The 17,209-nt window shown below is 41.7% G+C and overlaps 1 protein-coding gene across 2 annotated transcripts in view; it reads left to right on the forward strand.

Moving 5' to 3' along the window:
* The window catches only part of JAM2 (junctional adhesion molecule 2), an 844,759-nt gene that overhangs the window by 498,981 nt on the left and 328,569 nt on the right, over positions 1–17,209 (forward strand). For both annotated transcript variants that reach the window (XM_044071361.1, XM_044071360.1), the window contains exon 6: positions 6,215–6,317. In XM_044071361.1, the coding sequence (XP_043927296.1) occupies positions 6,215–6,317 (103 nt within the window). The remainder of the gene's footprint in view (positions 1–6,214; positions 6,318–17,209) is intronic.

The raw sequence follows: 17,209 nt of genomic DNA on the forward strand, positions 1-17,209 counted from the left end.
GCATGAAGATCTGGCTACTGCCCAGATAACCCTGGATCTACAAGTGACCTTGGCATTGGACAAGCCACCTGGTAAAGAGTTGTAGTGAAAGAAAAATACCAGCTCTGCAAGGGAGCCCGCAGGATTTTTTGCAGGGGGGGTGCAAACCCAGAGCCCCACCCACATAGCTCACCCCGCCCCCTGCCAACACAGCCTCGCCCAAGTCCACCCACCCAAGCCCCGCCCACACAGCCATTCCAGTGTCCCATTACTTGGCTATTTCTCCCCATTTACTGTAGACACTGTTCAAATCTGTGTGCATACTGTGTTATGCTTTAGTTCTACAATGATTACAGGCAGTTGGATTTAAATTTACAACTTTTATTTCAAACATTATAGCCCAAACACTGAGACATTTACTAAACCTAAACAAAGCAATAGTCTTGCAATGAAAACAGACTTGGCATTAAAGCTTCTCTACTTTTGAAACTCACATTCAATGAAACGGCATTGAAACCCACATTCAAAGAAAATGCATCTGGCCAGTGGCAGGTTATTTACCTTTGAACTGTTTTCAAGCAATAGGCTCCTTGCACACCGTTAGGGCCATGCAAAAGTTATTTGATTTACCTGATTGTATTAATTATAATATATAATTGAATTATATCCCTTGTATTATACAGCAACACTTGTATATTTCAGTGTTTCATCTACAAATTCAGTGCCTGCTGCCGTCAAAGAATAAATTGCCTAGGTTAAATTAAAAAAATGGTAAGCTGGTATATTGCCATAGAAAATGGATGACAAGCTGAAAAACAGGTTCATAGTTATTAGGCATCTCATCCAAAGGAGGACATCCTGAGGACTGCAGCATACAAATGTATATGCTGCAGGAATAGAACCTCAAGCCTTTACATTAAGATGCAAGTATTCTACTTGTGGTGCTACTAACATAGCTTTAAAACTTTATACCACAATAGAGATACCATTTGCTAAACAAAATGGTTGCACATTGTAAATAGACTTGGCATGAGCAGCAGTGAACTTCGCTTCACTTAAAACTCACAGTTCCTTGAAAATGCACTTGAAAATTCCACCTGCTAACTCTGACTTGGGCATTTCACTTTCTCTCTCTCTTACAAAGATACCACACCCCTCAAGGCTTCACCCTTAGTGCAAGAAATCTTGACAAAGCCTAAAATAAATAGGGACAAATTATAAATATGGCTCTCAGAAAATTGCAAGAGTAACAGGATTTGTGTTAGTATGCATTTTTCTAAATGACATGACATCTAAAACTGAAATGTCTCATTATTTAGCAACTTCAATCCTTTTTAGAGGAATATGGGGCAAAAATCTGGACAGCTGAGGGGTATGCTACCTCCCTCATACACACACCAAATAATTCTGGTCAGACTTGAATTAGTTCTGGGAAGGTTGCACTGAACGGCACCGTGCTTGATCTGAAGTGGGTGAAATCCTGGTAGCTAGTGATTGCAGCTCAGCAATGTGGAGCATTAAAGCATTTTAGCAGAGCATTGTTTCATCACTACCTATTGTGTTTGCACATAAGCTGTAGTCATTTCAAACATTTGCCTTTTTGATTACTACAGAGTACATTTACCCACCAGAGCTATTGTGTTTTGACTTCATTGTGGAGCTAGTTGTTGCAGGGCTTGGCTTTAAGTAAGGTAGCAATGCTTATTTACCATATACCATTAAAGCCACCCAACTACAAGTGTACTAACACACAGACACTGCTATAAGACACTGGTCTCCAATAAAATGTAATGAGCTTCTGAAAATACTGTAATCCTGTCCTTTTATTACAAATACTGTCATATGCATTTCAATACCCAAGGCTTATACATTATCTAGCTATGTAAATATTCTCTGCATGGCAACAACGAAAAGGCTTTCAATGCTAGAAATTCTTTAACAATATGCTTACTAAAGCTTACTTGCATCTTACAATGTCCGACAAGCTTACTAAAGCTTACTTGCATCTTACAATCTCCGACAAGCTTACCTGATGTTCATTAAACCATGGCTACTTAAACAGAGCAACAGGACACTGTGATAGCATGCAGTTCCTGAATAATAAGAAGCCTAAATCAACAGTATAAAAATCTGATAGAAAACCAGAACATTTTGCAAAATCAAGGACAGATGAAAAGCCACGGTCATATTTGTGATCTACCTTGGATGGGGAATACTCTGCACACTTACTGCATAACTGCTTCTTGCCTTCCTTGGACACATCCCGAGCCACTACAATGGGGGCTGGGGTGCAATAAGTATGTCATAATTTGAAGGCTCTGACACTCCTACCTCTCAACTTCAGAGCAAGAAATCTGGACAAAGCCATACATAGAACTAGAAGTGGGACACAGGCCCAAAAATAAGGCCAATTTTTAAATATTGCTCTTATTAACTTAATAGAACAGGTAGATCTTGCATTAGTACAAATTTTCTGAAGGGTATAAAATCTGAAACTCAAATGTCTGCCATTATTTTCTAACTTCAATCTTTAATGACTTGCCACTAATTTGCCAGAAACCACAATTTTATGAAAAACAGACCAAAATGTGATGCAAAATACCTATCAAAAAGGGACACCTTTTAATATTAACAGTTAACTTGAAGCAGCTAACAAAATAAGAGCATCCACATGCATTTCTGAAATAAAGGTAATCTACAACTGATCATTACAGTTATAATTGTAAACCCTCCACATTTTCTTCCAAAATTGCCATTTTGGAGGAGGCATTATTAGGTGAGAGCAACATTTTGAGCCAGAATTGGGGACAATTGAGATGTTTGGATATTCCTAATCTACAAAGTGATTTGCACGTACCTCTCAACCTCTTAATGCAGGAAATCTGAACAAGGCCAGATATATTGGGGAACATAGAAACACTACTAAAAATTGCTCTTGTATAAACTTAGACAGTCTTGCATTAGCATGCATTTTTCTGAAGGTTATGACATCTGAAACTCAATGTCTGTCATTTAATGGCTTCATTCCTAAATGATTTGCTAGAAAACCACAAATTTTGAGAAACAAACCAAAAATAAGCAGCAAATATCTATTAATTCTGCAAAGATATGGACAACTGAGAGGTATAGTTCAACCGGGGCTGTCTGAGTTTGCTACCCCCCCCTCACAAAATCATGGTCAAATGGAGCCCCTCCGGCGGGCAGCCATTCCAATGTCCCATGCCTTGGTTATTTTGCCCCATTTACCATAAGCACTAATGTGCATACTGCTTTACTTCATGATTTAGGATTTCATTTGAAAGTTTTATTTTGCATTTTACAGCACAAACCCTAATACATATCTGTTAAAGCAATGCAGTCTCAATGAAAATAGACTAACATTAATACTTCTCTGCCCTTGAAACTCACATGCATTGAAACAGCACCGAAACCCACTTTCAGAGAAAATACATTTTGCCAATTGCAAATATTAACTCTGGGCTGTCTTCAAAATCATAGGCCCCTCGAACATAACATACACATGCTCTTTGATACACCTTCCTGACTGTATTACATTATATTCCTTGTACAATACAGTACAGTTGTTAACAAAAAGCATCCACCAATGACAAAATTGCCCAATTCGGAACATTTCCATCATAAAGTCTACTCAAGTCCACCAGTATCAGTAAAAAATATACACAATCTCTGTAGTAAAATCCATATTGAAGAAATTTGTAACTAATAGAGGTTGCTGCTAGCAAACACTTTATATGTCATTATTTAATCTACAAATAAAGTGCCCGTTACCCTTGAAGAATAAATTGCCTTTGTTGCATGCAGTAAAATGAAAAGCTAGTAATACCGCAATAGAGAATGGATAGCAAACTGTTAACAGGTTCATAGTTACTAGATATCATTGCCAAAAGGACTGCAGCATCCACCCCCTTTACAACACAATACAGCATCAGCAATGCATTTACCTACTGCGGGAGTAGAACCCACAGCCTTCAGCATCTAAAGCAAGTACACTATCTGTTGTGCTATTAATGTAAGCAGACTAAACATAATCAGCACTAAACTTTTGCTCCCCTGCAGCTCTCAGCTCCTTGTAAAATCTACTTGACACTCAGCTGTATCTCTGAACTTTGCAGCACAAGAAATCTGGAAAAAGCCGAAATTTATTGGGGGGGGGGGGCAAAAGGCCAAACAACAGGGACACATTTTAAACATTGCTTGTATAATGTTTGAAAGTTGCTAGAATAAAATGCTGCATTACCACCATACATTTCACTGCCACGTCTTGAACCCAGGGGACCCCGTGCAAAAGTCAAAGCAACATACCACTACGCCAAATCAGCTGTTTTGTGAAAGAGGAAGACTGAAACTTTACCATTTAGTGAATTCAGTTCTCACCATAGCACAGCTGTCAACCTCTTAGCACAAAAGACCTGAACAAAGCCAATAATGGGTGACTACAACCACCAAACATTCAGTGAATTCAGTCCTCACCATAGCTCTCAACCTCTTAGCAAATAACACCCGGACAAAGCCAGTAATGAGAGAATATAGCCCCCAAACATTTTCAGTGAAATCAGTTCTTACCATAGCTCTCAACATTAGCAAAAAACCTGGATGAAGCCAATAAATACCTGAACAAAGTCAACACTGGGTGAATACAGCCCCCAAACATATTCAGTGAATTCAATTCTTACCATAACTCTCAACCCTAGCACAAAACCTGGATGAAGCCAATAATGGGGGGAATACAGTCCCAAACACAGGGATACATTTCAAATATCCATCTTGTACACTTAGAAAATTGCTAGAATAAAAGCTTGCTTTTGTTACCATACACTTTCTGAAGAAAAGAAGTCCAATATTGAAATGTGTCCATTTACATTTATTAACCAGGAAAGTCTGACTTTGAAAAAAAAAAAAAGTTAATTTTTTTAGCAGAGGCCCAGGGAGAAACACTCCAGACAGCCAAGAATATCAGGCAACAAGGACACAAATGCAGAAATCACAGATTTTATGAGGAACAGAAAAGGTATGAGGGAAAATCCTACAATATTTTTACAAATGGTGGTGGGTAGGGAATTCAGGCTCTTGCCACTTGAGCCCAAGGTACAGGGTTCAAGCCTTATTCTCTACCCACCACCATGTACACCTGGGGCATTTTACACACACACACACACACACACACACACACACACACACACACACACACACACACACACACACACACACACACACACACACACACACACACTACCTGAACGGGTCCCATCTTCCGTTCCCGCTCGAATAACCTGTCTAAGTTCCCGCTTTCACATAGCGATGATGTCAGCCCATCTAAGTTCCCGCGATGATATCAGCATGCCTACCCGCGATCTTCTTAAAGAAGAACGCACAAAAAAAAACGATTGCCAATTCCAGGGGGGTGCAAGTGCACCCCCTTGCACCTGCCTGCGGGCACCCTTGCAGCCTTCTCTCACTAAGGAGAAGGGAGTACAAGTTTCATTGCTGAAGTGATACTAGAGGGCCAGACCTCAGGTGTTCATGTAAAAGTCCAGGATATGGGGTTGCAAGCCTGCCAAGAAGAACATTGCTCTGCATTTAGGCATAGTGGATTTGTGGAAGTTCATGACAACAGTGGTGGCTTAGCTTAGCAGGCACTGAGCTGAGCTTGCTAGCCAACAAGAGGAGGGGTTAGAAGCAATCCTGACTCAGCAGTATGATCTGTGGTTTGTGGAGCTTGCCTCCCATATCTGATGTATCTGGATGCCAGTAAAAATGGGGAAATAAGCTGGTCAGTAGAAGATGCGGGACTCATTGGTCAAAGGGAGATTAGGGTCAAAACATAGGATAAATTAGACAAATTCTCCATTACTGTGTTGCAGTAGAACTATAGTTAGATGTGGGTGTATACATGTAGAAGACTGCCCTTCATGGTATAAAGCTAGACCTCATTTTCTGAGATATTTTGGTTTAGTCCAGAGATGGTACATGCAACATGCAACAGCAGCATTTGTTAATTATTAATGAGGTATAGGGAGAGAAGCCTGACTTCATTATAGTGCAGAGTTGGGTGCTTGCATCTCTGCAGCTGATGAAGTATTAGATGCATCATGTAAGCAGAAACTGATAATTATTAAAGCGAGATGCATAGTTGCATGCCTTTGTAATAATTCATTCTTGAGTAAATTTACTTTATTCTACACTTTTGTAACATTATTCTCTATTGTGTCTACAGCAATTTAACCCTGCATATAGTGAAGATACTGGAAAATACTCCTGCAGTGCAGAGAATAAAGTGGGGAAGTCCCAGCAGTGTACAGCAAAGTACATGCAAGTTGGTAAGCTTTGGTATTTCATTTTTTGTAACTAAAATGTGGCAGTTTTGCAGTTTCAAAAGTCATTGTGTGCTTACAATTAATTATTAATGAACACTGATTACAGACCCATCTGAAAACAAATAGCTGTGCCACCCCTTATTGGGTGATTTTTCATGTTGCTTCTCTTCCGTCTTGGAGACTGGGAGAATAGCATGTTTATTCAGAGGGCCTTTTTGTTACTCTGCATGACAAATGTGGCGATACAAGTCAGCACTCTCCCCAACACAGAAAGGAAATAACAGAAGTTATAGTATTAGAAAGTTATGTTTTACTCTGAAGTATAATACATTGGCTCCTGGTGGACTGAATCGAGAATATAATTGGAAGGTATTCCTTTCTTCTAATGGGTATGATTAATCAGTTTGACTATAGTGCTTGCATCAGCTCTGCTTACTGTTACACCGGTCCTTTTTCTGATTGCTTAATGTTTTCTTTTAGTACAATCTTAAGTGTTTAGTATTCATGATTTCATTATTTTAAAGGCCTGCTTTTTTGTTTAATTATTTCCTTCCTAGGAAGACTTGCTGTTGAGATGCCGAAGAATAGTATAATGTTCTTCCTGTTTCACTGTTGCAGTCATCACATTTGGGTTATCCTGCCAGGGGTAGCCCTCAGTCGGCTCGAATACCAGAGGCTTAGTATTTCTGTGTCTGTTGTTGGCACTCTAGGACTGACGTCAGATCGTCAGTGGTATAAAATCAGGCAGTCGAAGCCATTATATCAGTCTTTATTGCCGAGGAGCCAGAAGCAGTTCGCATGAGTGCCGGTCGGCCGCTCCCTGAGTTTTCGTTTCCGAATTGAAGTTGAAGTCTTCTAAAGCTAAGTACCCCATTGGGGATCCTTTTTTCTTGTTTTAACCGATGTCAGAAAAAGTTAACAATTGTCTCGCCTATGGAAAGCAAATACCACACTGAGATTTCCATTCTTACTGCTTCACCTGTTTAGGCTCAGACCACGGCTTCCCTCGCTGTCGCTTTTGTGCTTTATTCAATGCCAGAACTATACATGGTCGGGCCCTTATTGTAGCTAGATATTTTCACTCACAGTCCTCAAATTCAGATATGGCTTCGATAAGCCATCCGACTACCGATCTTCTGAAAAACACGTAAGGATAAAGACTGAGACAGACCGCACAGGTCCAAAACTGCCGACGACGCTTCCATTAAGCTAGTCATCAGATGTTCTTCGTGTTTCACTGTTGCAGTCATCACATTTGGGTTATCTGCTTGCAGTAGCCCTCAGTCGGCTTGATTGTCAAAGTCTTGGGTTCTGCGTCAGTTGCTGTCTCATCTTCCATGACCTCAGGTAGTCAGGGGTATAAAGCATGCAGCCGATGACATTACATCAGTCTTTCTTGCCGTGCGGTGCCCAAAGCAGAAGCAGTTCGCAAGTGCCGGTCGGCCGACTCCTGAAATTTTCATTTTCGAGTTTCAGAACCGAAGTCTTCAACTAAAGCTAATTACCCCGTTAGGGAAACTTCTTCTTGCTCTAAAATGATGTCAGTAAAAGTCAATAATTGTATTTCTTGTGGAAAGCAAATACCTCATAAAGATTTTCATTCGTACTGTATTCTTTGCCTAGGCCCTAACCATGACGTACCTCGCTGTCGGTTTTGTGCCTTATTTAAACAACAAACTATTCATCGTTGGTATATTTACGCTTCTAAATATTTTGGTAATCGGTTCAATTACCCAGATATGGCTTTGGTAAGCCAACAGACTACTGATATTCTGAAAAAACACAAAGATAAAGACAGAGACAGGCCACCTAGGTCCAAAGCTGCCGACGACGCTTCTCCTAAGCTAGTCGCTAGTTCGTCGGTACTCAGTGAGGTGCTTTCGCAGCCCCTGATACCCACTACTTCAGATTTGCACGCCTCTACTAAGACCCATTCGGAGTCTGGTATGCCACGAGATGCTTCAACTGTGGAACCTGCGGATGTCTCTACCTTGGATGGGTCCGGAGCTGCTGTGTAGGCACCGGCTTCTGAGGGTCTATTCAGGCCTACTGACTTCCATATTAAACCGACTCCATCTTCTTCTTCAAGGCTTAAAACTCGATCCATGCCTAGAAAACTGATGCCCAGACCGCATGGTCAGGCCTCTATGCCTAAAAAACAAAAGATAAGAGTGGCTGAAGACCTTATTACTTTAACCAGGGGAAACCAACCTTCCCCCTCTCAGAGACCTAGGACTGAATTTGCTTATGATTCTTCTGATCAGGATTCTGAAATTTCTGTTTCCTCTGATGACCAGGATTTACCCTTATCTACCTGTGAGGATTCTGATGCAGAGGACTCTATTTCCTCTGCTTCCCCTCCAGAGGATTTCTGTTTTGGTGAAACCTTCCATACTCTTAGGGAGCATTTTCGCTGGGAAAGCCAGGATTACTCTGATTCTAAAAAAGAGGCTTAGGTATTTCTTACTCCTGCCTCAACACAGGCCTTTAGCTATCCCCCCTGTACTGGACATTGTTGATGATGCCATTCCAGAATCCAGCTTGGCCCCAGACTCCTTACCTCCTGCTCCCAGAAAACCAGATAGATATTAGAGGGTTCCTTGACTCTCACAATTTCCTCTTTAAAAATCCTACTGTGGATCCTGAGACCATTTCACAGGGACCCAAGCGCATTAAGGCTACAACTGCCAAAAATCCTACCCCCTCTGATAGAGATTCCATGGCACTGGATAGATGGGGTAAGAAGATATACACTTCTGCAACCTTGGTCATTAGGGCCTTAAACTGCCAGTTTCATATGTTACAGTATCAGCAGCATATTATTGGATTGCTTAAACAGAAAATGATGATTCCTGACTGTGCTGAAAATAAGGATTTACAGGATTTAATGCAGTCTGCTGAACAAGTTGGAAAACATACTTTGCAATGTGGTTTTGATTCACTAGAGGCATCTTGCAGGGCTGCTGTCACTTGGTCTTTACTTAGAAGGCATGCTTGGCTTAAGGAGCAATCTTTGCCAGATCATGTTAAAGCTAAATTGCTGGATGCTCCCTTAAACCAGGACCGCATGTTTGGCAACAAAGCAGAAGCAGTACTTAAAAAGATGGAGGAAAAAGCTAAATCTATGCAAACTGTTAAATATTTCCTGCAAGTACAGCCTCCAAGATTTAGTAGGCATTGGCCCTCTAAGAATTGGTCCTTTCCTGCCTCTTCCAGGCCTTCTCAGTCCAAACCCAGAACCAGCAGAGCACCCAGGCTTCAGTCCCAAGGTACGCACAGGACTAAGCAGTGGGGGGCTCCCACTTCCAAAGCAGGGAGTAGTAAGACTCCCCCCTATGGTAAACTGTCTCAATGACTTAATTTTAAAACTTCCAAGCCCTTCTCAACTGACTGCTCCTTTAGGGGGAAAGATTTCTCTGCAGGCAAAAAACTGGGAACTCAATACCCAGGACAAATGAGTTTTAAATATAGTTTCCCAAGGATACAGATTCCACTTCCACACTTTACTAACCCCAAATGGTTGGCCAGATCTACACCCAAATCAGTTGGCAGAGGCTCAAAAGCAAGTTCTCTCTCTCTTAATTATAAGGGCTGTTCAAACTGTCCCAGAAGAAGAAAGAGGACAAGGTTTCTACTCGACTTTTCCTGGTGCCCAGAAAAGACAACTCCTGGTGTCCTATCCTGGATCTCTCTATCCTAAACACTGTTTTAGTGAGCCCAGAATTCAAGATGCTAACTCTTCACCAGTTGCTTCCTATGCTAAGCAAGGATGCCTGGTTGGCAACACTGGATTTAAAGGAAGCCTACCTGCACATCCTAATCAGGGAATCTTGCAGAACATACCTACGCTTCAAAACAGGCTACATGCACTATCAGTACTCTGCACTGCCCTTTGGCTTATCTACTGATTGCACCAGACTGGCCATGCCAACACTGGTACCCCCTCTTGCGCAGTGTGCCACTGCTGGCACCATGACACCTGCCTCAGACCCCTACCTTGCTGTCCCAGCAGGAGGGCCAGATTCTGCACCCTCAGCTTCAAACCGTGAACCTGGCAGCCTGGCTAAATTACCTGATCTGTCCATTACCATCCCTCAGTAAGCAAGTGATGGCTGTCATTCTGGAGGCAAGGAGGCCTAGTACTAGAAATTATTATGCTGAAAATGGAAAAGATTCTGTTCCTGGAACCAAACTCGGGGGATGGGCACAGCAGCACCCAATTCACCTCAGATTCTTCAATACTTAACTGAGATGCTTCACAAGGGCCTTTCCTTTTCCTCCATCAAAATTCATGCCTCAAGCCATTTCAGCTCATTACAACACAGAACCACCCATCTTCTCTCATCCACTGCTCAAGCAGTTTCTCAGAGGGGCCAAAAACTTAAGACCACACAGGAGAGCCCCAACTCCAGCCTGGGGCCTAAACTTTGTATTGGAAAAACTCACTCTGCCTCCTTTTGAGCCAGCTGCAAGTGCAGAGTTGAAATTCCTTTCTTGGAAAACAGCCTTCCTTTTAGCAATCACTTCAGCTAGAAGGGTATCTGAATTACAGGCCGTTGTGGCAGTGGAGCCTTTCATCAGCTTTCATGTGGACAGGGTGTCCCTCAGAACCAATCCATCCTTCATGCCCAAGGTAGTATCCATTGTGGCTCTCAATCAGTCCATTCATTTGCCAACCTTCTTTCCCATTCCACAGAACAAAGGGGAATGGATGTTGCATTCCTTAGATGTGCACAAACAACTCAGATTTTATTTGGACAGAACTAAACCTCAAAGGAAATCTGAACATCTGCTGGTGGCATTTGCTGCAGGGGCAAACCATTTCTAAATGAATAGGCCATTGCATTCATTTCTGCTATAAGCACCATGGAAAACCTATCCCCCAGGGGATCAGACCTCACTCCACCAAGGCTGCATCTACCTCTACAGCCTTTCTCAGAGGCATCCCTACCAATGACATCCTAGAAGCTGCTACCTGGAATTCTGTACATACTTTCACTAAGTATTACCATTTGCCAGTTTTCTCTAAATCCAGTGCTGGCTTTGTCACTGCAGTCTTGCAGGGCCTTATAGCTGGTCCTAATGCTATCTAAATCCCTCCTCCCAACCACAGCTTTGGGAATCTACCCAAATGTAATGAATGCAACAGGGAAACACGAAGAACATAGTACAGTTGTGTACACTTACCATAAATGTAGATGTTCGAGTGTATTCACTGTTGCAGTCCTGGTTACCCTCCCTCCAGCCACCTAACTTCTTTTGGCTATACCTCTACTTTCCTTTACTATGCTTAAAAGCCTTTTTGGTGTATTTGCTTTTTTGTTGGAGGTATATCATTGTACTTTTATATTTAATTGCTCCCCATTAGGGAGGCACTTGACATCTGGGGCAAGAAAAGCTGATGTAATGGCATTGGCTGCATGTTTTATACCCATGATGACCTGACGTCATGGAAGAAGGGACAGCAACCGACGCAGGACCCAAGACTTTGTTAATCAGGCCGACTGAGGGCTACCTGCAAGCAGATAACCCAAATGTAATGACTGCAGCAGTGAATACACTCGAACATCTACATTTATGGTAAGTGTACACAACTGTACTTTTCCCCCCTCTATGACTCTGGAAACACATACCTTGTATTTAAACACTAGTCATCCAACCCAATGCCATATTCATGGGCAACTTTAATTACCCCACTATTAACTGGGAATCATATACAACACCAAACTCACAGGCACAGAGATTCCTGGATTTTGTAAACACAAACTCCCCGGACCAGATAGTCAATACACCCACCAGGGGTGCAACCATACTGGATCTGGTCCTCACTAATATGCGAAAGTGCTGCATAGCCCCTACTATAATGTCTTCCCTGGTAAGGTCTGACAACAAAATGGTCTCCTTTGAAGTAAAAATAAAACCTGGACCTCCAGCTAAATCTGGAATATTCAGGAACTACTCTAAGACTAACCTCCTGCTATTAAGTGATAACCTGGCAACATTTCAAGCCCCCATAAACCCTGAGAACACTGCTGCCTATGCAGAACTGTTCACAGAAACCCTGTACAAGTCTGTTAATAGCTGCATAGAGGCAGCTGTACCCACCATGAAGTAGTACAGAACTAACTCAGAAAAATGAGCCACCCTGGTGGAATCACAAAATCAATAGGCTGTATAACAGAAGGAAGAAAATCATGGCAAAAATTAGGAGATGCATCACCCAGCAGGATAAAAGTGCTCTTATCAAACTGAACAAACAACTCAGAGGACAAATAAAGTCTACCAAAGTCAAATTTGAGTTAAGTTTGACTTCCCAGGCCAAGGACAACCACAAAGCATTATTTAGCTATGTCTGCAACCTCAAAGGCAATACACAATTGTGTGCAGAGCCCATTGTAAATAGAACCACATATACTGAGCCAAAAGATATAGCAAACCTCCTGGCTGATAAATTCAGCTCCATGCCATCAAATACAAATCCCCCTACTATCCCTAGGGAACAGGTCCTTAATGCTCTCTCTAAGACCAAGAACACTGCATCAATGGGCCCAGACAGTATCCCAGGAAGCCTTCTAAATAGCATGAAACATGATCTATCAGGGCCTCTGGAATTACTATTTAACTGTAGCCTCCAAACAGGCTTTGTGCCTCATGAATGGAGAATGGCAGCAGTCATCCCTCTGTCCAAAGGTGGGCCATCTACTGATCCTGGAAACTACAGACCCGCAAGACTCACTAGTCTTGTATGTAAAGCTATGGAGAGAATTTTCATAGAAATGATCAATACAGATATAGTAAACCTCCAGACACTGGACCCAACCCAGTTTGGTTTTGTCAAGGGCAGTTCATGCCTACTCAACCTGGTGGACATCTTTGAGAAGGTAACCAAAGCAATGGATGAGGGAAAAATGGTTCATACTGCCTACCTTGACCTGGCCAAGGCATTTGACACAATACCCCACTCAGACATTGTTGATAAACTCAAGAGGTTAGGTATAAACTCATGTATCACCCAGTGGATAGCCAACTGGCTCACAGACAGGACCCAGGAAGTTAGAATTGGGGAGTCTACCTCTACAAAGAGGCCAGTCACAAGTGGAATCCCTCCGGGATCAGTTCTTGGGCTGCTCCTTTTTGGCATTTACTTCTCAGAAGTCAAGGCCAATGTCAGTGGTCTCTGGCTGACTAAATTTGCAGATGATTGCAAATTAGGAGCTGTCATTGAATCCCACACTGACAAATGTTCTGCAGGAGGGGCTGACACAGACAAATAACTGGTGCCAAAGTCATGGACTAAAACTAAATACCAAGAAATGCATAATTGTATCCTTTGGGAAGTCATCCATCCCTGGTAACTATCACATTGACAACACACCCCTTAGAGTTTCACCCAGTAGTCAGGGACTTAGGGGTGCACATAGATAGTAATCTAGCCTTTCACCATCATGTGTCTACAATAGTGAGGAAATCATTCTATGTTGTGCAATTTATAAGCAAAGGTAGGGCATCTACAGTGGATATAAAAAGTGTACACACCCCTGTTAAAATGCCAGGTTTTTGTGATATAAAAAATGAGACCACAATAAATCATTTCAAAACTTTTCCCACCTTTAATGTCACCTATAACCTGTACAATTCAATTGAAAAACAAACAAATCTGTTGGAAAAAATATAAAAAATAAAAAATGTACAATAAGCTTGTTGTATAAGTGTGCACACCCTTAAACTAATACTTTATTGAAGCACATTTTGATTTAATTACAACATTCAGTCTTCTTGGGTAGGAGTCTTATCAGCATGACACATCTTGATTTGGCAATATTTCTCCACTCTTCCTTGCAAAAGCGCTCCATTGCCCAGAACCAAACATTGTCAACAGATGCCTCAGATGTAGCCTGGGGGGCTCACTACAACAACTAGTTGATTTCAGATGAGAGTCCCAGTTCAAAAACAAACGCATCAACCAGAAAGAACTATTGGCAGTCCAAAAAGGCCAGTTATGTAGTACATAAACAAGCGGGTGGGGGTGGGGGGCTCATTCATACCATCTTTGTCACCTAGCCATGCATTTTTGGGAAGCTGCAAACTCCCAAGGTCTGCAACTTTATGGCTCAGTACTTACCAGGAGAAAGAAATGAACTGGTGGATCACCTAAGCAGGAGTCTGTCAGATTGTAACAAGTGGCAACTGCAATGGGAAGTTTTTCTCAGCGTAGCCAGAGAATGGGGTGTGCCAGACATAGGACTTTTTACCACAAAAGAAAAATCTCACTTAGAAAAGTTTAGCTCAAGGACTAAAACCAGGTTATCCCAGAGGATAGATGCTTTCTCCTTCCCTTGTACAGGTGTATTCCTCTATGCTTTCCCTCCAACACCATTACTCCCTAGGGTATTGTTGAAGATAAGGGATGAAGGGCCAAGAATCATTCCAATAGCCCCATATTGACCAAGGCAACACTGGTATCTCCTAATGCTCAGTCTCTGCAAGAAGGAACCATGGCGCTGCCCCATTGAGTAGACCTGTTGATACAAAACAAGGGCATCATCATACACCTAACCTGAACACTCTCAAAGTGACAGCTTGGATGATATTTTGTCCCCCCTGGAGAGGGACATCTCTTGACAAACAGGTAAGTGACATTCTAAAAGAAGCCAGGAGACCTAGTACAAGAAAATCTCACTCCAACAAATGATAAAGATTTACTGTATGGTGGAGACAAAAGGGACAGAACACTTCATTCTCAGGTTCCTCTGATCTTTTCATACTTATTGAAACTTTTTGACAAAAGACTTTCTTATTCCTCTATTAAAATTAATGATTCAGCCTATCTGTCCTGTCAACCCCTTTTCTTTTCCCATCCACTCATGAAACAGTTTCTGAAATGAGTTATTCACATTAGACCTCTGAAAAAACCTCCAGTTCCTTTATGAAATCTCAGTTTAATTCTGGAGAAGCCGTCCACCCCCCTTTGAGTCAGCTGTCTCTGCAGACATCAAATTCTTGACCTGGAAGACAGTTTTTTTTTTTTTTTTTGCTAGATATTACTTCAGCTAGAAGATTATCAGAGATTCAGGCCCTTATGTGTGTAGAACTTCATCACATTCACCCTGACAGTCTCTCCCTTAGGACCAACCCCTCCTTTATGCTTACAGAGATCTCCTTGAACCAGACCATCCACTTACCTAACCTTCAAAATAAGGGATCAAGAATCCTATATTTACTGGATGACCATCGGCATCTGCATTACTATTTGAACAGAACAAAAAATGTCAGAAAAACTGACCAGCTTTTTGTGGCCTTTGCCTGTAACTCTGAAGGGAGATCAGTTTCTAAGTAAACAATTTCCAAATGGATCTCCCACTGAATTTTGTTTTGCTACAACCACTATGGAAGAATCCTCCAGCTATTAGCAATACTCCTAATAGAGTGAAGCCTATGTCTACTGCCTTTCTTAAATGGGTGGCCAGTAAGGACATCTTAAAAGTAGCTTCTTGTTCCTCTGCATAACTTCACCAAACATCATCATTTTCCAGCCTTCTCCATGTTTAGAGCTGGGTTTGCCACTGCAGTCTTCCAGGGCATCCTGTCTTCTCAGTAAAATTCTCCAGCCACCCTCTTATCAACTTTTGGAAACAACTTATCAGTTAGGACTACAACAGTGAAACACAAAGAACATGGTACAGTTCTGTACACTCACCATAAGTGTAGATGTTCGAGTGTATTCACTGTTGCAATATTCTTTCCCTCCCTCCTTCCCCTCTTGCCCCAAAGGTTGGGGTGGGCATCTTCCTCTCTAGAACCAGGTTGTTCCCCCTCTTCTTTTCAGATAGGAGCTCCTTGCTATTGGGGCAAGAAAATACTGAGGTTATGGCACCGGCTGACTTACTTTATACCTGGAAGTTTTGACATTGGTCAGGGTGTCCGCCAGCTCCTGGAGGAAGAGGAAGATCTCTGGTAGTTGGCTGGCCAAGGGCTTCTACTGTATAAAACCACATAATTTAGGACTGCCAACAGTGAATAACACTCTAACATCTACATTAGCAGTAAGTGTACACAACTGTACTTTTCTTGTACTTGCTCGCGTTTTGGTAAAGAGTAAATGTGTTATATAGGGTAGAATCCTCTTCACCTTGCAGTATACTTATTTATTTTATTTATTTATTGACATTTGTTAACCGGGTTTGCCCAACTGGGCTTGTGGCCCATTTTCAGTGGAGACCCGAGGGGAAAAGCTCCAGTAATAACATTTTAAAACAAGTACAATTTTAAACAATATTGATATAATAGCAGTTATAGCAAATCAATTCACATATGTTGGGATACATGCATAAAGTTAAAGTTGCATTAAAAAGAAGCTAAGTAACAATTTTACATTGATATAGTTCAGTAGGTCAACAATTAACGTTTTTTGTTTGTATAAAATTGTGCAAATGCATAGTAGACACATTGGACAGAGAGGTGTAATGAGGTACTAAGTATGGTCCTTTTGAGGGTACATAAAGGGAAGGAGGACTAGGTAGGGTCATGGCAAAGGCAGGTTCTGGAATTGAGAAAATAAGCTTTTAGTTCATTTTTAAAGTGCGAGGTGTGGGAGATTGAACGTAAGTCAAGGGGAAGTTTGTTCCAAGCATGGGCAAGGGAGTGTTTGTAGAGTAGTTTGCCTACTGACCTTTTTGGGTGGTAGATATCAAGTAATTGTTGGTTAGAAGTATGGAGGGTCCGGGATGGGATGTAGATGGAGACTAAGGAAGATAGAGATGGACAGAAGGAGGGTTTATAAAGAATAGAGTGTAGCATATGAAATTGATAAGATAGCAGAAACTGGGGAAGTTCAAGCCATTGAAGAGAGTTTAAAGAAATGCAGTGGTGTGAGTTGTATGGGGGGTTAGTAATGA

Source organism: Protopterus annectens, chromosome 5.part0 (assembly GCF_019279795.1).
Source record: "Protopterus annectens isolate FY-2018-M chromosome 5.part0, PAN1.0, whole genome shotgun sequence".
Lineage (NCBI taxonomy): Eukaryota > Metazoa > Chordata > Ceratodontiformes > Protopteridae > Protopterus > Protopterus annectens.